Genomic DNA, 27,609 nt, shown 5'->3' with positions numbered 1-27,609 from the left:
TTGAAATCAGGTAGATAAAGAACATTATAGAGTTTCGATCGAGGTGAAAATTCAATAGTGCCGGAAAATTCAGCAACAACAGTAGAACTATTTGGTAAAGAGACATGAATAGGATGGATTCTGCGAAAAGAAGTAAAAAATTGCTTGGTGTGGGTAACATGATCAGTTGCCCCACTGTCAAGAATCCATGCTTCTTTCGCAGAATCGAGAATACCTGCATCAGTTGATGAGTGTTGGTGATTCATAGAGGAACGAATGGGACCAATATAAGCAGAATTGATGTTGTGTGAAGTGTCTTGTTGTGAATTTGGAGCATTGTTCAATAGGGATAAAAGTTGTGTGATTTGTTCTGCAGTAAGTTGAGGGTTACATGTTGTAGTGTCAGTAAGAGCAGGAGCATCTATGTTACTACTAGTGGAATTTGTAGCAGCAATGACTGATTGTTGCTTTGGTTTATACACAGGTGGAAACCCATGCTTGAAGTAACATGTATCAACAGTGTGACCTAACCTTGTGCAGAAGGTACATTGCTTTGGAGGTCCGCGTCCACCAGAAGAATTGCGACCACGACCATTGTTGTTGAAAACTCGACCTTGTGAACGATTACCATCATTAGAAGCATTGTAGAGAAGTTTTTATTCTTGAATCTAGGGATTAACAGGGCTTGATTCTTGTTGAAGCACTAAAGAAAGAACCTTGTTAATAGAAGGAAGAGGATCCAAGAGAAGGATTTGAGAACGAACCGTGTTGTAATTATCACTAAGACCCTTTAAGAAGCAGATTACCAATTCCGAATCACGTTGTCTTCTGATAATTTTGAAGGCTTCACAAGTGCAAGTGATGTGACACGTGCAAGATGGAAAAGGGCGAAGATCTTCAAGATCTTCCCAACAAGTTTTAATGGCGTTAAGAAGATCAGAGAAGCGGAAATGATTTCCCTTAGTGAATCGTTCCTGTAATTCTTCCCATAAAACCCTAGCATTTTCAACATAGGCGATACTTTGAGCGATTGACGGCGTGAGAGATCGAATGATCCAGGAGATAACAAGGCCATTGAAACATTCCCAGGCGTTGGAAAGCGGATCCGAATCGGGCAATGGTGTAAGTTTTCCATTGATGAACTGCAATTTGTTCTTTGCGAGAAGAGCTCTTTTCATGCTTCTACTCCATGTATGATAATTGGTGTTGTTTAATTGGGGAGAAACCAAAAAAAGACCCGGATTTTCACCTAGATGAATGAAGAATGAGAGGCAGAAGGATCTTGAATGGATGAATCGTTGACAGTATGGTGCGATTTGGAGGAAGAAGATGAGTTATCATCATCTGCCATTTGAGAAGAAGAGGGAGATGAATAAAAAAAATTATTTTGAGTGGTAGGTGTTTAGAATATCACTGATACCATATTAGAGAGATTTGAATAAACTCATATTACTTTCATTATTGTATAGAATGAAGTGAATTACACATTATTTATAGAGCCACATAGGCTATGAAAACTATCTAACTAACCTCCTAGAATTAAGGAGATTTACAATAAAACAGAATAATCCTAATACTTTTTATTAAATTGGTCTGACTTTGTCTGTTCTTAAATAGGTTAGGCTATAGGCCCCTATAGACCAGTCTGTCCTATTTCCACCCCCAACGGGTCGGTTGTGGCAGGTGATTTTGTTTGCAAGGAGAAAAACATCCCGTAACACATGTGTTTATTTAATAAAAATATTTTATCATAATTTTATTATTACAAATTTATTATTATAATATATTTGGTTGTATAAATATTTTAGATTTAAAATTAAATAAAAATATTTAAATACAATTTTAATTAAATATATTTCTTCTTTCTACCATTAGTCAAACATCAAAAGTGTGAATGTGTGATAAAAGAAGAAGATCATTAACTTGTATGTTATTGTATTTAAAGTATACTAAACAAGAAAACTGTGTAGGACCGATTAGAAGAAGGTGAAGTTGTAGTAGAGCGAAGATGATGATAGTGGAAAAAGTGTTGTTGTTGTTACTCTTGTTGAAAGATATATGGTTGATGAAATTGTGAAGATAATTAGGAATGATAATTATGATGATGATGGTGGTGGGGTGAAGGGTTTGAAGAAGGGTAATGGTTGAAATGAAAGAAATTAGAAGAGAAGAAATTGAAGTAAGGGCCTGCCATTGATGGAAGAGAAAAAGCAAAAAAGGTATATAGTATTGAGATGAGATAGTATGAGTGTTGAGTTTGAGAGATGAATGAAAAACTGCATTTATTGGTCAAATCAAAGTTGTGGGGTGTTATTAACCTAAAAATGTTATTTTCAAATCATTCAAAACTCCCTCCAACCCACTTGCGAGGCAACATTGAATTTTGTTTTTAAGTTTATGATGCGGCGTGACATTCACCCGTAAGTGACTTTTTTTGTGAGGTGACTTGTACCCTACAACATTACTATGCAAGTTCCCATTATTCTTGTAGTGAACAAATACATGAATATATGTTCTCACAAAGTGTCGCGGTGCAGAAAAATACGCGAGTCCGTAAATGCTCGAATAATAATAAAGTCGCCACTGAAATTTATTTTAAAGGAAAAACATCGATAAAATCCTAAAAGAATAAAAGTATGATCAACACAACCAAATCACAGAGAAGGTATTAGCACTCTATAACATCCAGTGTAACTAACGGGAATTGCTTAACTAGTTTTGAAATAAGAGTGTTAGCCTAAGATATTTTTGATTTCTTCTATTTATTATGACGTATTTACAAAAAGAAATAAAAGGAAAAAATTGGTTTTTTATTAGGGTGCTTGACAAAACGTTGAATCTTGCTCCTGTGTAACTCCCGGCGCGATGGAGAATGCAAAACTATGTAATTCTGGGTAGCAAAAGTTTGCTTATTTATTGATTTTAAGGAAAAATATTTTGATCGCAATCGAGCAGAAAAACATTGTTTGTTGGTCGCGGATGGGCGAAAATGAAGTTTTCAAAACTGCGTTAGAGTGGATAAAACATTGTTCGTTTAGCAAAAATAAAAAGATTTGATCGCGCTAAGGCTGAAAAGGTTGTTTGATTGGTTGTAGTTACTTTTTGGTGGAAGATGAATATTCGAAGTGATGAGGCGTACGCCTCCCACTCGTTTATTCAAGGAGCAAGTGGATGTGCATCCACCCATTCCTTTATTAATCCAAGTTTTAAATAATTTTTTTTACAGAAGACCAATACACTAAGCTATGAGGCGTGTGCCTCCCACTTGTTTATTTGAGGAGCAAATGGATTTGCATCCACTCATTCCCTTTTTAATCCAATTTTGGTTAATGTGTTTTTTAATGGAAGATGAATATCCAAAGTGATGGGGTGTATGCCTATCACTTGTTTATTCGGAGCTAATGTAAGTCATGTTGTGTGTTATGAACATAACTTTGGGGCTAAGAGAAATAGAGAGAAATTATGCTAAAAGATGCTAAGAACTATAAAACTAAATTTCTTCATTCATTTTCTTGATTGATCATTACATTTACCAACCATCTATTTATAATATAAACATAACCTAATCTAGATCCTTCTAAAGGATGATGAGTCACTACTATTAATTATAATGGGCTTATAGAACTTGGGCCTAATTATATCATATTTGAACATTACATTCCACCGATCTTGAAAAACACCTTGTCCTCAAGGTGCAATCCTAAAAGTTAAGTTCATTTGATAAGCACAGGATGATCCAATTTGAGAAGATCTAATCAAGAACACTTTTACTTCAATTCTTCTGTAGCAAATTGTTGAACTTGATCTCATCTATATTTGACCCATAACATCCCTCCATTCTTGCAGGAACACCTTGTCCTCAAGGTAGATCCCCAAAATACTAATAGTAACATGCTGCAACTTCTCAAAACTCAAACTAATAATTAAATATTTTTTTCTTATGCAAATTACTAATTAAAAGAAAAATTGTAGGCCCAATAGTAGGCCCACCTGGTACCGCCCCACAAGATGATACCTATTTTCTTTTCCTCTATCCCATGGAATCTTCAAAGGGTATTGCAAATATTTGGGCAAAACATCCATAACAGTCCCAAAATCAGTACCAATGCTAAGAACTAAAGGACCATTGGCAATCAGTTGATCCAATTGAGAAATAGAAATTCTATTAGCAGGCGGAAAAACAATGGAAGGGATTCCAACATATGCATAATAAGTAGATAAAGCAACAGAATTGTCGTTTGTAGAAATATATCCAACAGCAACAACAACAACAATAGGGAAGTTTATTTTTCCGAGAACATTAACCAGACTATCAAGAAAAGTCATACCTAGACCCTTGAAATTATTAGTACGGCTAGTATCGCAATTCTTAACCCACCAATCGTTCATGCCTAGAAACTGTTTGTCAAAACGTTCAGCCCAGAAAAGATTAGAGTTACCTTTAAAAGCACTAGCAATGTTGTCCCCGTCGATCTCAGGTAGAACCCAATCTATTTTGCTCCCTATAACAGAACTATAAGGCCACGTGATTTTACCGGCGCAGGAATCAAAGAGGTTATGCCGGTAAGTGCCAAAGAATTGCGTGAGAGCTTCGAAGACGTGTTGCACATCACGGAGGGCATTGACGCGGGAAAGGTTTGTTGCTTGCAGAGGTATTTTATCAAACACGTTGTGGGCAGCATGTGAGAATTCAATTTCATTATATTTCCTTGCAAGAATAAGTTTACTGTTTCTTGTGAAATTCATCGTATTACCTTTTAATTGCGTTGGGACTCGCCGTGGTATTGACGGTGTAGGCTGACCGGTATCCGGCGGTTCTGGTTCTGGTTCCGACGACGGTGACAGGTATGAAATTAAATCTGGAAGTTTCAATGGTGTTTTCGGCGGTGTTGAAAAAGACGAGCCTGTGTTTGTTGGTTGCAGCGGTGACAGCGGAATTTGAGTTTGACCAAAGATCAATGTTGGCTCTGATGGTGAGTTCTCTCCCAAAGACTTTGTTTCTTCCTCTTGTTTCGTCACCAGATTTGGTTGCTGCAGTTGCTCTTCAATCTTGGGTTGTGATTTTGCAATTTTATTATTACCATACGTGATCGGCTCCAAGAATAATAAAGAATGTGTATGGTGGGAATGAGTGGTAATGGAGGGACTGTTTGTCTGCTGATGTTCAGGAAATGGTGTGGGTGAATACCAACATGAATTTGGTGTGGGGTGTTGGTGATGATTGTAAGGTCCATGTCGTGTGATGGGTGAACTGGAATTTGGTGGATGAATAAGTGATTGAAGATGATGGAATTCAGTTCTGAGGTTGTTGATGCTTGCTGAAAAATTAAGTTGAAATGATTGTTGACTTTGGAGGAGTTGATTGAGGGTGGCAGAGAATTCTTCCATGGAGGGGGGAGGTGGAGTCATGGCAATGAGAGCACCATTTGTTATGAACATAACTTTGGGGCTAAGAGAAATAGAGAGAAATTATGCTAAAAGATGCTAAGAACTATAAAACTAACTTTCTTCATTCATTTTCTTGATTGATCATTACATTTACCAACCATCTATTTATAATATAAACATAACCTAATCTAGATCCTTCTAAAGGATGATGAGTCACTACTATTAATTATAATGGGCTTATAGAACTTGGGCCTAATTATATCATATTTGAACATTACATTGTGGCTGATGTAAGTCATGTTGAGGTTGATGCAGGTCATGTTGAAGTTGATGAAGATCAGACTGAGGTTGTTGTAGGTCAAATTGAGGTTGATGTAGGTAAAGATGAAGTTGATGCAGTTTAGGATGAGGTTGTTGCAAGTCAATTTGAGGTTGAACCAAGTGTTGTTTAAGCAAGCCAGGTTGAATTAAGTGCGATTAAAACAAGTCAGACTGAACCAAAAGAAAAGAAGAACAAGGTTGTGCAGAAGCCTTCGAAGAAGATTCGAAAACCTATTTTGAAGCTAAGAAAAAGGACAAGTGAGAGATTGAAGCTCAAATGGTTTCAAAAACTAATTATAGGTCCTGGTTCAAATTTTAAACACCTTATAACCTTGATAGAGCAAGATGAAGCCACTTTGACACAAGAAAAACTTCCATAGGACCTGATTCAAAGCTTGGTGTGTTTCACAAATCCATGAAATCTTGGAGGAAAAAGAAGTAAAGTGTAGTGTTGTAACAACTAATTGATTTATGTGCCAAAGATTGGTTATGTCTTATGTTAACATTTTGTGGTAACTGATGCACTTTTATGTGCCATTTTGGAATGACTTTGTAATGAATTATGCAATTTAGGTGTTTCTTATTATTTATGCAATCACTTTTGGTTAAACATATTACCTTAAGTTTGGAAATAAACAAAATCAATTTTTTTAAAATGTCATTTGAGACAATCTTGTTTGATACATCAAAGTTTGAAAACAAAATATTTCACAATGTCATTTGAGACAATCTTGTAATCAGAACCAAATATTTCATTAATAAACTAGAAATTAATATTGTAGTGTTATATTTTTATCAGATGTCCCCATAGGGGTAACTTTGGTAAAAATAAGGAAGGCCAACAATGGAGGGACGGGTGAGGCGCACAACGAAGCCACCGATCGTCTAAATAGGGCTATGAAGCTGTCTGAAAAGGGTCACGAGCTCGCCTGGGGCGGGTTCCCACTGCCCACCCGCCCAGTAAACTTGGGTGATAATGTGGACCTATACTGACTAAATGAGGAATTTCCAATCAAAGGGAAAACATTATTCCCACAATCAAAGGAGACCAAGTCCTCCCATGACCATATTCCATGGTCATGAAGTTAGGGTAAATAACTTATTAGATCTTTAGCACAAGCCCAAGAGGCCTATATAAATACCATTCCCCTAACGGGAAAAGGGACAACTCTCAAGTAACACTTACTTACTTACATTCATTCAAACACCACTTAGAGAGAACTCCGCTCTAAGTAACCCTAACAACATCACTCCAACCATCCGCCTGCTACCTAGCAGCGCCGACCAATAATAAGCCCCTCACCTTACATGAGTTGGTCCCTTAAAAAACCTCAAAAGTCGCCATACAAGGCTACTTATCATTGTGGGATAGTCCTCAACCCATTCGTGTAATATATCTACTAGGGCCTCTGAGTCTCCCTTCCCTTTGCAGGAGAACACACACACACATGCACCTTTTTTGACACTATAGTGACATCCACTGTAAGGCCTTAATTGTAACACCCTAATTTTCCCACACGTAATACAACAAAATAAATCAAGAATATTTCACATTAGAGCGATGTAGTTCTAAGAACACAAAATGAAAAAGAAAATAACAACCTCATTGCCATCCTCCATCTCTAAGCAGCTACTCAGTTACTTGTTTGTCGGTACTCTTAAGAGGAGCACAGGCCACAACAACAACAGATGGGTGAGAATTCACATCAATAACGAACAACTTATTCAACTCTTTAATGATTGATTGCACTTCAAGAAACATTCTTTATCCTTGAATCTTTTGTAATTTTTGAAACTTCGGAAAATCATTGCCAATAGTCATAGAGCTACCTTCATCTTCTTTTTACGAAAACCTTTGAAGAATAAGTCACTTAGAAGATGCTTTTGTTTTTAACTTTTTATCTCACAAAACTCCTAGTATGTTGTTGTGAATGTATATCCATCTTTAATTAGGATCAATTAGGAGCAACCTTTAAGACCTGTTAACGGGTCTAATTTGACTGTACGTACCTCAAAATATTATTAGTTCAATCCTAGATTAATCAAAACTTATAGAATATATTAACTATAATTGATGCTTGAAGAATATACTTAGTAAGGTTTTACTTTGAATTAATCTATGTAATGCTTTACAATTAGGGGTGAGAATAGGTCAGACCAACTAACAGAGGCCTACGACCTAGCCTACATTTGCCCAGGCCAGGCCAGGCTTTTTTAAATATAAAAGGCCTTGGATTTTTTATAAGAAAAAAAGCCTTTTAAGGCTATTAGGCCGTTTTATATAACTAAATATGAATAACTTTATTATACAAAAACAAAGCTTAGTTATCTAGAAGAACTTATTAAAATAAGTTGGGAAAACATCATAAACAATGTCATAAGTTGTTTGTGATATATTGGATAGAACTCTAGTATGGTCGAAGGGTAGCTTCTTGGTTCGACAGGATTAAGCATGAAGTCGAAGGTTGTTCACATGCTTGTGTCGAAGCTGCTAGGGTTGTTAGCATGTTAAATTAGGTTTTAGTGTTTAAACCCTAATTTGTTAAGTTAGCTTGTTTATTAAGTTGACTTGTGTAATGGGCCTTGTGGAAAAAGCCCATTAGTTAGTATGTTAGGTTTTATTATAAATAGCATACTAGTCTCTCATCATTGTAAGTTGCAAATCCTAATTTAGGGTGAGAGAGGTTATTTGTTATTCTTGTAAACTTGTAATCTTGTTTTAAGAGAAAGTAAAAGAATAGCAGTTATAACCAATTCTTGTGTTCTTCTTATCTTCCCTAATTCCTATTATATTTTGTTCTTGACATCGTTTTTCACAATAAATTGGTGCGGTGAGCGTGGAGAAGATGCCTTCAACAAAGTATGAGATTGAAAAGTTCACCGGAGTGAATGATTTCGGTCTGTGGCGCTTGAAGATGAAAGCCCTACTGGTTCAGCAGGGTTGTTTGGAAGCGTTGAAGGGAGAGACAGCCATGAATGCTGTATTAACGGCAGTGGAGAAGACAATAATGATCGAGAGAGCACACAGCGCAATTCTGTTGAGCCTTGGTGATAAGGTTCTACGAAAGGTAGCAAAGGAGACGACGGCATCAGGGTTATGGGAAAAACTTGAAAGTTTGTATATGACCAAATCGCTGGTAAATCGACTCTACCTAAAGCAGGCTTTGTATTCATTCAAGATGATTGAAGACAAAGTGTTGGCAGAGCAGTTGGATATGTTCAACAAGCTGATTCTTGATCTTGAAAATATTTATGTGAAGATCAATGATGAAGATCAAGCGCTATTACTATTGTGCGCTTTGCCTCGATCACATGCTCACTTCAAAGAAACTCTCTTGTATAGAAGGGAGTCCCTGACCTTTGAAGAAGTTCAATCAGCCCTATATTCAAAGGACTTGAACGAATGAAAGGAGCATAAACCTTCGACTGTTGGTGAAGGTTTGGCCGTTAAAGGAAAACTCTTACGAAAGGATGGTAAGTTTGACAAGAAGAAGGGAAAAAGCCAGTCGAAGTCTTACAGTGGTGAAGCATCTGGAATTCGATGCTATCATTGTAAGAAGAATGGTCACACAAGAAAGGTGTGCCCTGAACGCCTGAAAGATCATGGAGGTAAGGATAATGGCAACGCTGCCATTGTTCAAGATGATTTCGAATCATCTAATGCTCTTGTGGTTTCAAGCAGTGACTCTAGGAAGGAGTGGATTATGGATTCAGGTTGCACTTGGCACATGACTCCGAACAAAGACTTGTTCGAGGAATTATGTGATCAAGATGGTGGACCAGTATTGTTGGGAAACAACAAGGCTTGCAAAATTGTAGGTGTTGGATCTGTGAGATTCAAGCTCCATGATGAATCAATAAGGTTGTTGACTGAAGTCAGGTATGTTCCTGATTTGAAGAGAAATCTGCTTTCTCTTGGTGAATTCGACATGAAAGGATATGTATTCCAAGGAGAGAGAAGTATCCTAAGAGTCATGAAGGGTTCGAAGGAAGTCTTAAGAGGCGTGAAGAAACAAGGCTTGTATACCCTTGAGGCTGAAGTTGTAAGTGGTTCGACAAATGTTGCATCCACGAAACCTTTGTCGAAGACAGAAATCTGGCACATGAAATTGGGCCATGTCAGTGAAAGGGGTCTGGTCGAATTAGGGAAACAAAATCTGCTTGGTGGAGACAAAGTCGAAAAGCTAAAGTTTTGTGAACCCTGTGTACTTGGAAAATCTTGAAGAGTGAAGTTCAACGAAGGCAAACAAAGAACACATGGATCCCTTGATTACATCCATGCTGATCTTTGGGGGCCTGCAAGGTGTCCATCACATTCAGGAGCAAGGTATTTTCTATCCATAGTTGGTGATTATTCCAGGAAGTTATGGGTATTCATTATGAATACTAAGGATGAAACTTTTGAGAATTTCAAAAGTTGGAAGACTCTGGTTGAAAATCAGACTGGCAGAAAGGTCAAGAGGTTGAGAACCGAGGCATTCGACAGTTTTTGTGCTGCCTCTGGTATTGCAAGGCATAAAACTACTGCAAGTACTCCACAGCAAAATGGTTTGGCTGAAAGGTTTAATCGAACTATTTTGGAGAGAGTCAGATGCATGTTGACTAGTGCGGGGTTAAAGAAGGTGTTCTGGGCTGAGGTTTTTTCGACAACAATATATCTGATAAATAGATGTCCTTCGACAGCGTTAGATATGAAGACACCTGAAGAAGTTTGGTCGGGAAATCCACCAGATCTCGACAAACTGAGAGTATTTGGCTGCATAGCCTATGCTCACATTAGGCAAGACAAGGTCGAACCTAGAGTTCTGAAATGCATGTTCATGGGATACCCTGAAGGAGTCAAAGCTTATAGGCTATGGTGCCTAGAACCAGGTCATAGGAGGTGTATCACCAGTCGAGACGTAGTTTTCAATGAAGCTGAAATGGCTTTTAGAAAACTGAAGATATTGGTTGAAGTACAAAAACATCTGACGAAAAAGAAGCACTGTGGCTTGAAGGTTTTGCGAAGGAGTTGAAACTTCAAGGTCGAGGTATCACTGTTAAATGTGATAGTCAAAGTGCAATACACATGTCGAAGAATTCAGCCTATCATGAGCGAACTAAGCACGTTGATGTGAGGCTGCATTTCGTCAGAGGAGTAATCGAGCGTGGAGAAGTCCAAGTGCTGAAGGTTTCGAATGAAGACAATGTTGCTGATATGATCACCAAGACATTGCCGAGTTGCAAGTTTTTCCATTGTATGCAGTTGATAAAGCTGCATGAAGAAAGAAAGTTTGTTCCCTTGATGTTGTAGAGTTAGATCCAAGGTGGAGATTTGTGAGATATTGGATTGAACTCTAGTATGGTCGAAGGGTAGCTTCTTGGTTCGACAGGATTAAGCATGAAGTCGAAGGTTGTTCACATGCTTGTGTCGAAGATGATAGGGTTGTTAGCATGTTAAATTAGGTTTTAGTGTTTAAACCCTAATTTGTTAAGTTAGCTTGTTTATTAAGTTGACTTGTGTAATGGGCCTTGTGGAAAAAGCCCATTAGTTAGTATGTTAGGTTTTATTATAAATAGCATACTAGTCTCTCATCATTGTAAGTTGCAAATCCTAATTTAGGGTGAGAGGGGTTATTTGTTATTCTTGTAAACTTGTAATCTTGTTTTAAGAGAAAGTAAAAGAATAGCAGTTATAACTAATTCTTGTGTTCTTTTTATCTTCCCTAATTCCTATTATATTTTGTTCTTGACATCGTTTTTCACAACATTGTTTTCATAAGTCATCTCAAACAAATAGTATCACAAAACTTGTGTTAATAGGTAAACTTGAATAAGTTAATGTAAATAAGCATTTAGTCTCATTGATTTTTTAATTTGCTAGTCTATTTAAACATTACTCGAATTGCTTATTTACAAATCTTAAAATAAAATAGGGATTTTATGTAGGATAATAGGCCAATCATACATTTGTGAAGTTCAGACTCAGGCCTAAAAATAAGCCTATGATAGGCCATATGTTAGGCAGTGAAATTTGTAGCAAGCTTGGCTCATGCTTGGCAAAGCCTAGCTCGGCCCATCCTTTTCCCACCCTTATTAAAAATGAATAATAAGACATTAGTAACCCATTATTACATCATTGGAAGTCATTGATTTGCATAAGCTTTCAAACAATTAGAAAAACTCGTCCATGATCGAAGGAACCATATCCTTAACTTTTGGAGTCAGACACAATATCCTAGCTCTGATACCAATTGCTGGGTGAGAATATGGACACGATAGGGGTCTAAAAAGGGGGTGAAAAACCCTTTCCCATCTAATACAATTTCAAAAATCATTATATATCTCATTTACAAAATCATATATTTTAAGATGCACGAAAGCAAAACATAAAAACAAGAGAGCTAGGAAGCATCTAATAAATTTACCAAATGAAATGATACGTGAGGTTATTCAGTACTTAATTTATTTTAGTGCAATTCAACCACAAGACAACCAAATCCTCTTTAAACAAAGCTATTTGAAAATTCATTACTTGATGTTCTATCAAAACATAATTAGATTCATGAGTAATCAATAAGATTGATGCACCACATACCTAAACTTATACAATAAATCACTATAAGAAAATGAATTCAATATATATCGCAACATTAATGAATACTAGAAAAGTAAAAGAGATAAAAGGAAGAAGAAAATATACACATAGATATGTAGTGGTTCGACATTCGTCATCGCTTTGCCTAGTCCAATCTTCAATGGTGTTAATAACCACTGGAAAATAATAATGATCTTTCATAATTATGATAAGTATGATACAAGCATTTTGATTAAAACGAGTTATGAAACAACAATTCCCTCTGTTGATACAGACACTCAAACTGCTAACAAAAACAAGATCACTAAAGATCTTGATCCAATAAGCTTGCTATTCATAGTAATTCTTCCCTAAGTATTCGTGTATAGCGATCCCCGTGATCCCACCGATTTCTTGTCTAAGCGATTTCCATATCAAAGTGTTGATTGGATAACTCCCAACGTTGTCTGCGAGCAATCTTTCTCCAACGCCACCAAAGATTGGAAACTTTCAATTCTGCCTTACGGACCATTGATACTTTATCTCTCCAAAGTATTCAATGGAGTATATTGAAACTTTCTCTTGATCGATAAACAATAAGTACCAAACTGCATTCAAGAAATGATATATGCACTTGTAACAAATAGTAAACTTCACACAAAAACATTAGATACCTTAATGTACCACTAGTCTCCTTCAACACTCAATCTTTAGAGATGAAGATCCTCAACAATGGAAACAAACTAAGGATGAAGATAATGACCAATGCCAGACTATCTCACACGCCCAGTGTATTCCACAAGGTGTTAGTCAAGTGATCTAGTGTTGGTGAATAAAGAACACACACAAAGGTTCTCTCAAATTTATAGGTAAATGAGTCTTGGTTCTTGATTTTTATCATGAGATTGATTCATCATGAATAACACAACATGATTAATCAACTCACTCTCTCTATATCACTCAAAACAAAAAATGCACAAGAATAAGATGTAATAAAAAGGAGAATGAATCTGACATGAATTCATAATCAAAAAATTATTCTAGAGTAGAAGAGAAAGATTCAAGGTGATGGGGTATAGACACACTAAAGATAGATGACAAATTAAATTCTTTGTCACTATGGGTATTTCTCTGCTATAGGTTTCAATTTCATTTTTTTCTTTTACCAAAGAAATAACTATTTAAACTAAGGATGGAAAAATGTGTCTTGTTAAGCTTTGATATGAATCATGAAGAAACTTTGATTAAAATCAATTTGAGTGCACCTTAGCTTTGATTCGAATCAAGAGGAAATGTTGATTCAGATCAATTTGAGCAGAGCCCAAATATGGCTTCATGAAGACAGTTGATTCAAATCCTTTGCACTTGATTCAGACCATATGAAGTTGTGATTCGAACCATGTTTATTTTATTATTCGAATCAAATTGACTAGAGGAAATCCCCATTTTTATCAACGCTTCTGATTTGAATCATGTTTTACACTTGATTCGAATCAAAGGACTTAACATCCAAGTTTAATAGTTCTAACTTGTGATTCACGCTACGCCTGATAAAACAACTAAGTAGCAATTTATTAGGCTAAAAAAGAACTAATATCAAGGATATAAATATCTTATTTTTTAAGCAAGAAGGGTTGTTAATGGTACAATTAACACAATAGCCTAAGAGATTACAAACCAATTGAAATACGAATGTAGTACAAGCACACAAAATTTAAATGAGAAGCAAGTTACAAATGCGCAGATGTATTAAAAAAAATATATCCAAATTAACAAAAACATCAAAACAAATAAGAAATACCTTATGATACCATGGGTGCAATTTCAAGGCAGTGTGAGCATCATAGGTGCAAGGCTCACTAGTACAAATTACCTTAGAAAGTCACATTAGTCTTTAGAAAAATGGTCGAACATGAAAACGTGCAAACGTAGCTCAATACGTCCTTGATCCCGAATGTTATACTGAAACGTGTGTATTATTATGAACGTATTGAATAATAGCTTAAGTGAATGTTTCCAAGACTTATGCTCAGCCCAAAATTGGAACACTTTTAAGTTAGCCTAGGAAACCGACTAAATCAGAGAGGGAGAAAGCTTCGGATTCCTTAAAACTTCCACCTCAAATTCATACAGTGGAAACCGCAAATTTAACCTGATAAACATACACTAGTAAAAAGAGACAAAAAGTAACACCACCTTCTAACCCCAATGAAATACTATAACTATGTAGCAAGATCAAAGTAAAATTAGGATACATATCTCAAAGGGCGTCACATTTATTTCAAAAACAACAAAACATACACCTAGATCACAATCATAACACTTATTTAAACTTCGTGTTTCATATGCATATCACAACAGAATAATTCTTTTCTCAATTGATGCCAACCATTTCATCTCATAAAATGAACCATGTATCCAGGGACGGATCTACACCAAGAGGCATGGGATCACTTGCCCCCACTTAAATTTTAGCAAGCCATACCATATATTGCTTTATAAATTTAAAAAGTATAGGAATTTAAAATAAGTTTAAAACATTTCCTTTAATGCAATGTCTACTAAAAATAGTTGTGTTTTGTCAATTAATTCAAAGAAGCAAATAATATTATGTTAACTCACGTGAAAATATTTGATTAGCTTTAGGTCTCTTTGGTTAGTTTTAGTTCTCTAGGTCAAAGTAAATCATTGTATCTTTCCTTCATCTGAGAATTGATATCATCATAAAAATATATAATAATAAGTAATGCATAACAAACATTCACCAACTAAATTCATCACACTTCACATATTCATGTATTCAACATTTTCCAATACGTTTCTTATATTCCCATATGCAACATTGCTCCGTAATTCAAGATACCAAAGATAATCGACCACAATAACACAATGTAACAATTAAATTAATTATCACATCTTTCATATCAAAACACAACCTTCACATCGACTCACGTGACTCAAATGCAACTTGATGCAATATGCATGTGGCACCAATCGTGAACATCAGGTTCACCTCGCTCTAGATCCCCACTAGGATCAAAGTCACTAATATGAACATATAGTTCACCGTTCCACCCACCATAGGACCGAAACCACCAAAACTCTGAGCATAAGCTCCCCATGAATGCATGTGCAATACCAACAAATATATGCAATTAAGATTGTCCATTCAATCTTAATCATACAAGCATATCACAATAATCCATCACATATGAATTATCCCACCATTTGCACAAACATAAATGAATCATGTTATCATCACCAAAAATGCATTTAAATAGCATTAACCATTTCGACACATCACAAATAACATATAGCATACAAAGCCAAACAATATTATTCACATTCAACACCCATTCTCAAATCAAACAACACATTTACAAGTCATTTACCTAATCACATTATTATGAAATCATTTATTGCCAACAAGACCATTTTTATTGAAAATAATATGGAATTATCTTCCTAACACTTCGAACGGGAACTCAAACACAGTTACGGTTCAAAAGATATGAATTATTACGGTTTTAAAAAAATGCAAACACTGTCATCATGCACTGACACCACAAAATCTCATTACACACCAAATATATTTATTTAAAGAACATGAAAAAACTTTACCAAGAAAGTGCATTATATTATATTTCTCTAGGTTCGAACGGTGAGTCAAACGGACACCCAAAACTCAAGTTATGACTTTTTGAAGTTTTACAAAAATCCTACTTTTTTCCTGCGAGCAGGTCTCGGGTTCTCACTCAAATCCCCCAAAATCTCATCTAAACATCACTATAATACAAATTAAATACAGAGCAACCTATATCTAACATGTATCAACAATTAGGAACCTTAAAATATGATTTCTAACAAAAATTTTGAATCAAAATCCTAACATTTCAAATCTAGCAATTTCAAGAACAAAATTCTTATTTTTACGCTTCTACTCATCACCCATGATTATATAAGCCTATGATTCAAGGAATGTCCACCCTTACCTTAGACCACCTCCAACGGAGGTTCTTTGCAAGTTCTTCAAAGAACGAACCACACTTTTTAAAAATTTTGCCATTGGAGTTCGCTAGAGTGAGAAACTGTTGCATGCTGAAGAAACGCTGGTGATTCATTTTTCAATAAAAATTAATATTTTTTTATATATCACTTATAATTAATTAAATATATTCGTTTTTTATCACATAAATTTCACTTATAATTTTAATCTACTAGTTTTATAAAAAAATTATTTCCCTTACATAATTTATTTCATTTTTTTCATATAATGTTTTTATTTTTTAAATTAAAATAAAATTTAATAAGAATAAAATATTAATATATGAAATAAAGTTGTGGGAACTAACATAAGTTCTTTATGCTATGTTTGGTTTGAGTAAAATGAACCGAACAGAATGGAGTGGAGCGGAATGAAGCGGAACGGAGCGGAGCAGAATTGAATAAAGATGACGTGGCTTAATGGGTCTCACAAAAAACCCAAAAATGAGTTGCAACATTGGAGATGCTCTTAGATGAAGACACTTATAGGATTCTTCCTTCTCTTCTCCTATTTTCTCTCGTTTCTTTTCTTCTCTTCTTTCTTCACTTCTCTTCTTTCTAAGAGAATTTCCCTATACACTCATATATCTTCCTAGAGACCTCTAGCAAAATTCCTTTTTTGTCCCCCAGAATCCGGAGATTCATCTTCAAACGCACCAAATTCATAAGTTTTTGGTGTTTTCGAAGATGCATTTCCAAAATAACCCAATTTTTTATTTTGAAAATTTTCGAAGATGCATTTCTAAAATAACCAAGCATTTAAAAAAAATCAAGGTAAATCAATTGTATATATCAAAATATATAATTAAATATATATCATTATAATCAAGATATAATAATAATATCAACCTATTAAATATTTAAATCAACACATTATTTTCATATAAAATTAATTAAAGACAAAAAGCTAATATAAATTAAAACTTATAATGCTAATAAAAGAATATTTTTAACATGATAATTTCATTCATTATAATGTATAATGTTGTAGTCATTTAAAAAATAATTAATTTTATAATTTAAAAAAGCTTGTGACAAATAAATTATTACAAAATTAAAATTTTATTTAATCTTTTATTCCTTATTTATAACAATTTGTATTTAAGTTATTCTTTATTTAAGTTATATTATAAATAAATATTTTTTTAAAATAATATCAAAAGAAATTTGGGATATTGGTTAATTCGGATAGGCATATCCGAATTAACCAATAATTCAGATTTCTTTGGAGTGAGTTCGGATATGCATATCTAAATTAACCAATATCCAAAAAAAATTGGGTGCGTTTGGATATGCATATTTGAATGGCATTTTGGGGTTTTCAGGAATATTTTTCACCCTATATAGGTGTACAGTGAAATTCTCTCTTTCTAATTATATATCTCTCTTGTTTTGTACAACCCTTACTCAAGGTTTTAAAAAACGGTCGCAGTCGCGTAAGGGTTTTTGCGATTTTGGTCGGTACAAGTGTATTACGGTCGCCGCGGTGTGAATTAACCATAATTTTTTCTTTAATATAGAAAACGGTGATAACGATATCAGTTTCAACATCTTTCAAAATTGTTTTGTCGCGGCCGTTTTCGCGGTCGCTGACCGTTTTTTAAAACCCTTCCCTTACTTAAATCTACTAATTGGCTTAGTATTACATACTCTCATTTTACTTACTTATTCTCTTTATTGGGCCTAACTAGTTATTTCTATTCTCACACTCACAAACCCAAATAATATATAATAACACATACATATATTCCATTTAATCCATTATTCACACAATACTCCTATTAAATCACATATTCACCAAAACTCAAATAATTAATTATTCAACATATCAAATAATAATTATCATACAATTAAATAACAAAATAATTATTAAATAAAAAAATCGGGGTGTTACACAAAACTCCCTTTAAAAGTGTTGCATATCTTTTTCTTCATATCAATCAGAAAGACCAACCAGGAAGAAGGATGATCGATCATGATGTTATCCGCATTTACAATTGTTTGATCACTTCAAACAAAATGAGTCCCCATTATCATTGAGTCCACCCATCAGTATTTGATTGCATCGACCGAATCCACCAACATAACTTTTTCCAAGGGAAACTCATCATCCTTAAAGGTTTCGAAGGGTTTAAGCTAGCTAACTCCATACGGCCATGCTCCATGTTTTAGACGGTCCTTGATGTCATCATCACTTGGTTCTCGACCGTAGCCTTTTCAATAAGCCTTAACATAATCATTATCATCCTCTTTTTTAAGATAGCAACCTTCATTTTTGAAGTCATTAAAGCAAGCAAAACTAAAGTTTCTGCAATGTGAGAGTATGTGGGAACAAAAGTGGATGAGAGATCACCGTCGTTGTCGTCGTCAGAAAATAGAGCATCGAAAGAAGGATCGTTGTATTTTAGACCAAAAGATACTCCCACCTAACTAAAGAAGAATCATCGCTCCCATAATGCAAGAGAAACTAGTTGGGCTACCGCTCATACTGACTATAATAAAGGAAACGCTAAAGATATGAAAATGCTTAAGGTAAGAAGGGTACCTGATATAAGCAGAATCTATCAAAAAAAGTGAAGTTCAAGTGAGAGAATGGGATATTTGTTCAAAGAATAACAATCACTCTGAGAAATACTCCTGAAAAAGAAGAAGGAAATATTATGACAAATAAAAATTGATTCTCAAATGTAGAAAAAAGTTCTCTCAACACTCAGAAACTCTTATGTGTGTGTGAAGGCAATCAGCGGACCAAATAAGTGGAAGCAGGAAGTTATAAGATGTATGACTGAATTTCTCCTATGAAATGTAAACGAACTCAAGTTCAGTCAAGTGGACTATAAAAAAGCGTCATGCCCTAATATAGTTATCTCAAATCACGCATCCGAAAAAATCAATGAAATGTTTCAGTGATGGGAAATCATTTTATGAGCATGTTCTCCACTACTTTTGCAACTGATCTAAGACTTTTCAACATCTCTCCAAGAGTGGAAGCACGAAGTTACGCGTCAATTCTGGTTCCACGATGGAACATTCTTTTAGTGCTTTTTTCTAATACAAAATCTCTCTAATATGATGGAACTCAAAAACTGTATTGGATAACTTTTTTTAAGGTTTTGGCAAACTTCAATAAATTATTCAAACCAATCTATGTTGTTACAACATTTTCTATGGGTGGCAAAACAGATCGGATTCACTGGATCCGCCCATTTAGTCCATCATTCTTACAAGTCGAGCCAAGATTTTTGCCCCGCGCCCTCTATTTTGACAAGGAAGGCTAAACAAGGTGAACATGTTTTTGTCACATTAGACTTTTATAGATGACAGATCCGTCGGGCTCGTCTCATTTTTTAACTGACCAAGTTTGATTAAGGTTTCTGATTCGCCCCTCTAATATGTTTGTCTTGTCCCACTCGTTTTTTTTTTTCTAATTTGGTAAGGGTCATAAAGCATGCTTGTCATCCCTAACATTTTTATTTTTATTTTGTTTTTGTTATTGGCCTAATGGTCAATACAAAATGTTATCGTATTCAAACCATTAACTTGTAACAATGAAAACAATTATTAATCATAAATATTTAATTATCTTTCTATATAAAAACATTCTTTTAAAAAATTATCCATTTTTCACTTTTTTTTCCTTTTCAAAAGTCTTCTCCCATTCAAACTCCCAAACCAAGTGTTGTAGAAGATGGTCAAGGCATTATCCTTTATGTTCCAAGTGGCATTCATGGCATGTAATTAACCAATAGTTTAATATTAACAATATAAATTCTATGATTTTCAAAATATTATATGGTGAAATATGTACGAGAGAAGTATGCATAAAATTTATCTACACAGTACATTTTAATATTACTTAATCAATTCAATGAAAATTACTTTTTATTACTAAAGAACAAAAGACACACTAACAATATGAAGAAACCATGAAAGGGAATTCAGAATTGTATATGTGAATATGTCTGGAATACATTTTGTACAATTATTCTTATTTAAAGGCTTCCTAAAAATATACTTTGCTCAACCTTAACTTAGAAATCATCAAAAATTTAAGTGGATAAGAGAAGATACAAGAACAAAACAAAAATTAAGAGGAAAAAACAGAAAAGTTAAATGAGTATAAGCCTTGATAATAACCCTGTATGCAGGGTGACAAACAAAAACTATGGCACACATCTTCAATGTAAGTAACTAACAAAAGCCACAAATTTGTTAAGTTCCTTCTAACTGGTGTGACTCTCCCTTCAACTTCAACATATTTTTATCAATGGCTTGTTGCTAGAGCAGTAACCAACAGACCAAGAACCAAAAACAGTTGCGCACTAGCCTGTCAATATTGGAAGGTTATGGTTACTCAAAAAAATGTCGTGTAACATTGCGATGCTGATATATAAAGCTTATAGATTAGATGATGAAATTTTAGAGGTTATTATATATATACCTGATATTTAGCATCGTATTTCACAGGATCCTTGAGGAAATACTTGAATTGCAAGGCACAAGACGATAACTCGGTAAATAAAAACAGTTTGGCATGTTCTTAGCTATGTAGCATGATTTGTAAACAATTTCGTAACGTTGCGAGTGAAATTGTGTAATTTACCTGAAATACGACTTGTGGAACTATTAAGGCAAGTATAGCCAATGCGTAATATGGTTTACCAGCCCTGAGTAGATATCCTGCAACCATATTTCAACAGCAAGTTGCAACTGTTAGTTATAAGCTTTTGAAAAGATATAATATGAAGATTGACTTTGAATATATTTGGGAGATCAAAGCGTACCAGCGATAGATAATTGTGTAATGTCGATAGCGCCAACGCATATCCACTTTGCAGTTTCCTCGCCAAAAGCGACAGGAAGAGACTAATCAAACAAGATTGTTGATAAAAAAGTTAGTAGAAACTACTTGGATGAATGAAAATGTTCGAATTAGAGTTACTAAAAAGCAAAGAATGGTGATGTAGTCGACCTGAAGTCCTAGAGCTCTATCTCCTTCAACACTTTTGAAATCATTAACTATGGCAATTCCCAACTGCAATGTGTTACGGAAAGTCAAGAACAATATTGATTGATGAACAAATTGAGGTAATAATTGAAATATTATCGTATCCCACAAAATGTGATGAAGAATATACGACATACGCCAGCTATGCTGTAAAGGAGTGTGAGAACAATAATGTCTGGTGTAAGAGTCCCAAACAAAGCTTGACCAGCCCACCTAATTGTAAATGAAATCAATGAATCAACAAAAACCAAATGTTCAAAACAAGCCAGTGTTGTCAATCGTAGATTACGGTCCAAGGCAAAGAGCCAAAATCCCGCCATACCAGGCGCTTTGAGGCGCCATCATAGTAGACTATGGCGGAAAAACCCGCCACTAATATCCACCATGGCGCCTTCATGGCCAATATTCGATAACACCGTAACAAGGATAATAACAGCTTAAACATATAGCAAATAATTATCGAAGTAGAAGATACCACACCATGGCAAACTAATGTAACTTGCTCCAAGGGCAAAGTTTCCGATCCATCCGTTTTGTTTTAGCTAGAAAACATGCATAACTTAGTCAAGGACCATAAAAGGCAAAAAATATATATAACTGAAAAATGAGGAAATTTTTAAAAGAACTACCTTTAAAGGAGGTGCAGAATGTATATACGACCGCAGGGATCCATCCAACGCAAGGTAAAAAAGTATAGGGGAATCATGCCCTGCCTGTTAAGGAGAAGAATTTTGCAACCGAGTTTCTGATCATTTGCATTAAGAAGAGACGGATCCTGTAATTTTTATATGCAGTACCGACCTATATATCCAATATACCCGCCGAAGTAAGACCTACTAGTAGCAGCACCCATATTTGAGTGATTACCTGCAGATTTTTTTGCCAAACGATGAGCAAATAAACAAGTAACGAAAGGAAAAGACGTATAAGTTTTGGATTTACAATATACCTCGTTCTCAGATATTGCACCAGAAGGAATTGGTCTATAAGGTTCATTTATTGCATTGATTTCTCGGTCATACCAATCATTCCGAGTCTAAAATTTAAATACCAACAATTCATTGACACCCGTCTGTATTATACTCCGATCTAATGATGGTTCGGTAAAAAATTTATATCAGCAACAAAAACGATTACCTGTGTATATCCTGTAATGAATGGACCAGACATAATCATGCACAAAATTGATTTAGCAACATCCTCAAAGTCCCAATGGAAATTTCCTACCAAAGCGAACAGTTTATTCAGAAAACATTAAGTTGTAACAAATAGCATTCACATATGACTCTATACCATGAAGATTTATCAATGAATAGAAAACTTTGAAAATGAATGTTCTTAAATAATTGTCAGAGTTGTCTTAAGTTTTTGGGAGCCCTGTGTAGTAAGTCTTGATTCAACCATGACAAAACAATTAGAGGCTCTATTTAACTACTGTTTATAAGAGACAAATATTTTATGAGGCCTTGTTTAGCTACGATTTTACACAACATGCACGCCCTCAAAGATGGCCCTAACAATTGTCATAGTTAATCGCAGGACTAAACATTTTATGCCATGCATATCACATTTTAATGTTATGCAGAAATTTAGTACCAGGAGCAGCAGCCCCACAAACTACACCCCAAACTAATGGTTTTGTAAGTTGAAGACGAATCTTCTATATATTCTGCACAACACATTCTATTACTTTACTATCAAATACAAATATTTTTCAACAGCTGAAATTTAGCCTTATAGTATTACTTTACTATGCAAATAAGAGTTTAATTATTATGCACGTGTAAAATTTTTTACACTACCAATGCATCACAACCACTTAATTATATTACTTTAAAAAAATTAAAATAAAAGTCAAGTACTTCCAATAAATTAACGGTTGCGATTCGCCGACGGTGTAAAATTTCTTTACATTGCCAGTGTATTCCAATTAATTTCTGCAAATAAAGCAATAAACTTGAAATTTTGAAAAGGGCTTGCAGTTGTAACATAAAGCCAAAGTTTTATTCTGAGTTATTGTGTTTGGTTATAGAAATAACTTATACAGACGCAATTTTGCTATAATCACTTAATTAAGCTATTGTCCAAACAGGGCCAAAGTCTGATTGAAAACAATTTTAAATCCAAATCAGAGAATGAAAAGAAACAGTAATAAGAATGAGATTGACTCACTGATTCTTGAGAAGCTCCTTTAATACCAAGAAGCTGATTAAAGCTTGATCCATTTTTAGCAGGCGCTGTATCCGGTGCCTCAGATTTAACTTCTCAAACACCCAAAAAAAACAATTCTAAATACAAAACACAAAACATAACAAAAAATTAATAACAATACAAAACCACAAAAGCCAACAAACAAAATATATGGACACACCGGTCTTCGACTTCTTAAGGTTTTTGACCAACCTGGTCCCTTAAGGAAAAATCAAACAACAGTTTGAATAACAATTTTGTTTACAAGATTATATGCTTCTACACAAGCTAATTTGTAAAGTTTACAATTCGAAACAGATGACTTAGGAAAGAAGAATATAGAATATGAACAATCTTGTTAGATTATACGTGAGTAAAGACTGTTCATAATAATATGTTAAAATAGCAAGATTTCTAAAAAGTTGACACTTGAAAAACTTGCCAAAATACTCATCTTTATTTATTATATTCTATGATTGTTAGTTATTTTAGGAGCTTAATTATGGGATTAAAAATAAAATTTCACTCTATTTCATAACATTTAACAATTGATAAATAAATAAAAAAAACAATAGATTTACTTATTCAATTCAATCAAATAGAGAATAATTTTATTATCATGAATACAAAATAAAAAACAAACCCAATAATACGTTTAAGGAGTAAGAATATAAATAGCAAAGTTAATAAAATTGGAGAAATACCTAACAAGAGAATAGGAATAAATATAAATATACTTGATAATATTTATTTTACAAGAAAAGAAAAAACCGATCAATTAAAGAGAACCATCTAATTCATTCTGGTTGTCTAAAATACCATTTAAAGATAGTGCCATTTGTTTCAGGATTTGGAGGGGCAATGTATTTGTTGGATTTTGTATCCCAATTATTAACGGTACAAGTTTTGGTGCAGCCATGACTACAAACTTGATACACAGAGTTGCTCTCATAACCCCATCTATTCGGGTTGCTCAATGCCTTACAGCTTTCCAAACAAACATAAAATAATGCAATGTCCCCCAAGGTTTCGAGTTCGACATAAGTCATGGTTGAGAAGTCTATCTTGTAAACTTTTTTATCTGGCGGAGGACCACGTTTAAGATCAGGATTTAATCGAACTAGTAAAAGTTGTCCATCACATGTAACCAAGTTAAAGGATGATCTCTCTAACTCTAATTCAAATGGTAATTCGAATTCGGGGGTATTCACCATACTTAGATATTCAATATTTGCATAATTCGAATTCAAACAGAGTACCCCTATCCTGGCCTCCAAAGTAAGAACATATATTATATTGTTCAAAGCCACAAAGTCAACAAAAAGGTTGATAAAACCATCATCGACATCATTAGGGTTCTTGTTAGGGTCCTCATTAGGGTAGAAGCTAATGGAAGAAGTAACCCAACCATTATGTCGAGATTGATAGACATACAGACTGTTGGAGTAATCGAATAAAAATACCAAAACAAATTCCTCCTCGGAGCATTTGTCAAAAGCAAGTAATGCACGGTAATGATGTTGAGGGCAGAATTTAGACTTAAACGTGGAAGGACAGCTTACCTTCTTCTTTATTTGTGTAAACGGATTGATGAGCAGAATGGAAGAATTGTCCGCTATAATGACAAAATATCCACTAGAACAGGTAACATAGATAGGGAAGGAGCCATCATCGGAGTAACTCAACATTTTCATCATCATCGTTTTCAAGGGATAAACTTTTTGATTGGGTAGGCTAGTAAAGGAATATGGTAACTTAACATTAACAGGAGACTTAAAAAACTCAAGAAGTAGTGGTTCTTGGGATGTCAAGAAATTTGATTTATCTATTGATTTATGAAAAAGTCTCCAATTGGTGCAGACACGAGAAAATTGAAAGAGGTCGTCAAAATCGAGTTTTTGTGAAATAACAGAAAGTAGATCCCAGTGAAGTTGATCCCAACAAGGAAGTGTGAGATGAAACCGAGGATGAACTAAGGTGTTCATCTGGCTGATTAAATAAGCATGGCCTCTAAGCAGCACCTTCAGTCTTGCCAAAATACACCTTTCATCAATCTTCCTTGTCCTGTAATCTTGAAAAACTTGAATAAAATCTTGATAATCATCATCTTTTAAAACAACTTTTACTGCTTGAAAAAACTCTGATGCATCTTTACACTCTATTCTATGTTCGCTTCTCACAAGTTGGTTGAATTCCAAAACTAAATATTTATGCCCTTCAAACAAGGGCTTGAATTTTGCTTTGAAAACACTAAAAGGAATTTTTCTATATTTCATATCTACCCAGAGTTTGCGGAATTGATCATACTTTTCGCTGTCATCGTGAAAGGCAACTTCTACTTCCTTTAAAAATTCTCTGAATGCCTGAAGAACAAGGATTCAATTCAGTTTAATTCACTCCAAATCAAAACAAAAAGTAAAATATAAAAATATTTATACTTAACTCATTCCAAATCAAAAACAAAAGTAAATATATATTATTCGGCACATACCATGGTTCGGACAGAGGTAGATCTGGTTCGGAGACAGGGAATCACTTATCGATAGAGGGGTTCAGATAGAGGTAGATCTGGGTCGGAGACGGGGAATCGCTTATCGAAACTGTTGATAGATCTGGTAAAATCAATCTGGTTGGGGTTGGGATATCTAAACTGTTGTTAGATCGGTAAAATCAATCTGGTTGGGGTTGGGAGACAGAGATCATTCTGGTAAAACTTATTTATATCTAGGTTAGACAAGAAGGAATATGGACTCAACCCTTTTATTGGGCCTTTTAGTTTTTTGGAATTAGGATTTAAGCTCACAATTTTTATTATATTTTGTAATAAATTATAGAGAAATTCATTGTACATTTATATAGCATAAAAAATATCCCTTGAAAATCTTAAAAATATCTTTCGAAAATGCATCTCCCCACTTATATTCTAATTGTAAAGATTTTGGATATGCATATCTCAAATCACCCATAATCAGATTTTCAATGATTTAGGATATGCATATTCTATTTCACCACGAAGTTATTTCGGAGATGCATATCTGAAATGTGATCTGATCTAAATGAGTCATTTTTTTCAAACAACAACTTAGTAGAAATAAAATTAAAACCTACTATTCGATAAAATGTAACATAAATTAAAGACTAATCACAAAAACGCACTAACTTACTGCGGCGAAAACATTATTTAAGTTTTGATATAATTTAAATTGGATTAAATTACATTTTTACTTTATTGACAATGCAAACTTTGTTAAGAGTAATATTATTAATTAAATTATGATAGTTCGTAAAATTATGCGACCCCGTGCGAAAACGTTTTTATATTTTGGAGATGCATCTTTGAAGGCACTTTTTTCTTAAAAAAAAGTGTTTTCGAATATGCATCTCCGAAATCAATCTTTTTTCCAAAAAAAAATGTTTTCGGAGATACACTTCTGAAAACACGATTTTTTTTGGAAAGGGATGTCTTCGGAGATACATATACGAAATATTCTAATTTTTAATCTTGTAATTTTTCGGATATGCATATTCGAAAAAATTCAATAATTATTAAAAAATTAAAATCAAGGTGAATCAATACAATTAATAGTATAATTAATTATATTAATTAAGATATATAATTAAATATATATCATTATAATCAAGATATAATAATAATATTAGTCTAATAAATATTTAAATCAACACCTTATTTTTACCTATAAAATTAATAATAATAATAATAATAAGGATATTTATTTACTATTTTTTTATGATACATTAAAATATCATAACTAATTATTAAAATAATTTTTATATTTCAGCTTTTTATTTATAATTATTATAATTTTTTATAATAATAATAAAAATAACGTAATTAATTATTAAAATAATTATTATACTAGTGATTTTTATTTATTATTTTAAAAAACTATGTAATTCGAAATTTATATTAAAATATGAATAAAGTAGCAAATAATTTTATTCTTACTTGATCTCTTTTATTTTAAGTTTTTTTAAAATAATTATTAATGTATTTGTTTTTTATATAATCATAATTGTTGTGTATTAGTTATAATTTTAGTAATTATTAATATGAAATTTATCAAAAAATAATTATATGAGTTTTATTTTTTAATTTATAATT

General features: G+C 33.9%; 1 protein-coding gene across 13 annotated transcripts; it reads right to left on the bottom strand.

Annotated features, from left to right (window-relative positions):
- Positions 1-20,204: 20,204 nt before the first annotated feature.
- LOC131609393 (chlorophyll synthase, chloroplastic-like) lies at positions 20,205-26,234 on the bottom strand. 13 transcript variants are annotated; one of them, XM_058881088.1, is made up of 11 exons: positions 25,978-26,234; positions 23,469-25,849; positions 22,434-22,519; positions 22,246-22,332; positions 21,926-22,163; positions 21,434-21,838; positions 21,261-21,323; positions 21,073-21,154; positions 20,892-20,968; positions 20,730-20,798; positions 20,205-20,615 (listed from the first exon to the last, which is right to left on the bottom strand). In XM_058881088.1, the coding sequence occupies exons 6-11, from the start codon at positions 21,614-21,616 to the stop codon at positions 20,553-20,555; spliced, it is 537 nt and encodes a 178-aa protein (XP_058737071.1). In that variant the 5' UTR covers positions 21,617-21,838; positions 21,926-22,163; positions 22,246-22,332; positions 22,434-22,519; positions 23,469-25,849; positions 25,978-26,234; the 3' UTR covers positions 20,205-20,552. The 13 variants fall into 13 exon arrangements, 4 of the variants coding, with proteins under 4 accessions (XP_058737071.1, XP_058737072.1, XP_058737073.1 ...); XM_058881089.1 differs by having other exon boundaries at positions 20,730-20,777; XM_058881090.1 differs by having other exon boundaries at positions 20,730-20,771.
- Positions 26,235-27,609: the final 1,375 nt, after the last annotated feature.

This window comes from Vicia villosa, linkage group LG6, assembly GCF_029867415.1.
Source record: "Vicia villosa cultivar HV-30 ecotype Madison, WI linkage group LG6, Vvil1.0, whole genome shotgun sequence".
NCBI lineage: Eukaryota > Viridiplantae > Streptophyta > Magnoliopsida > Fabales > Fabaceae > Vicia > Vicia villosa.
This window is presented reverse-complemented; position numbering and strand designations above follow the sequence as displayed.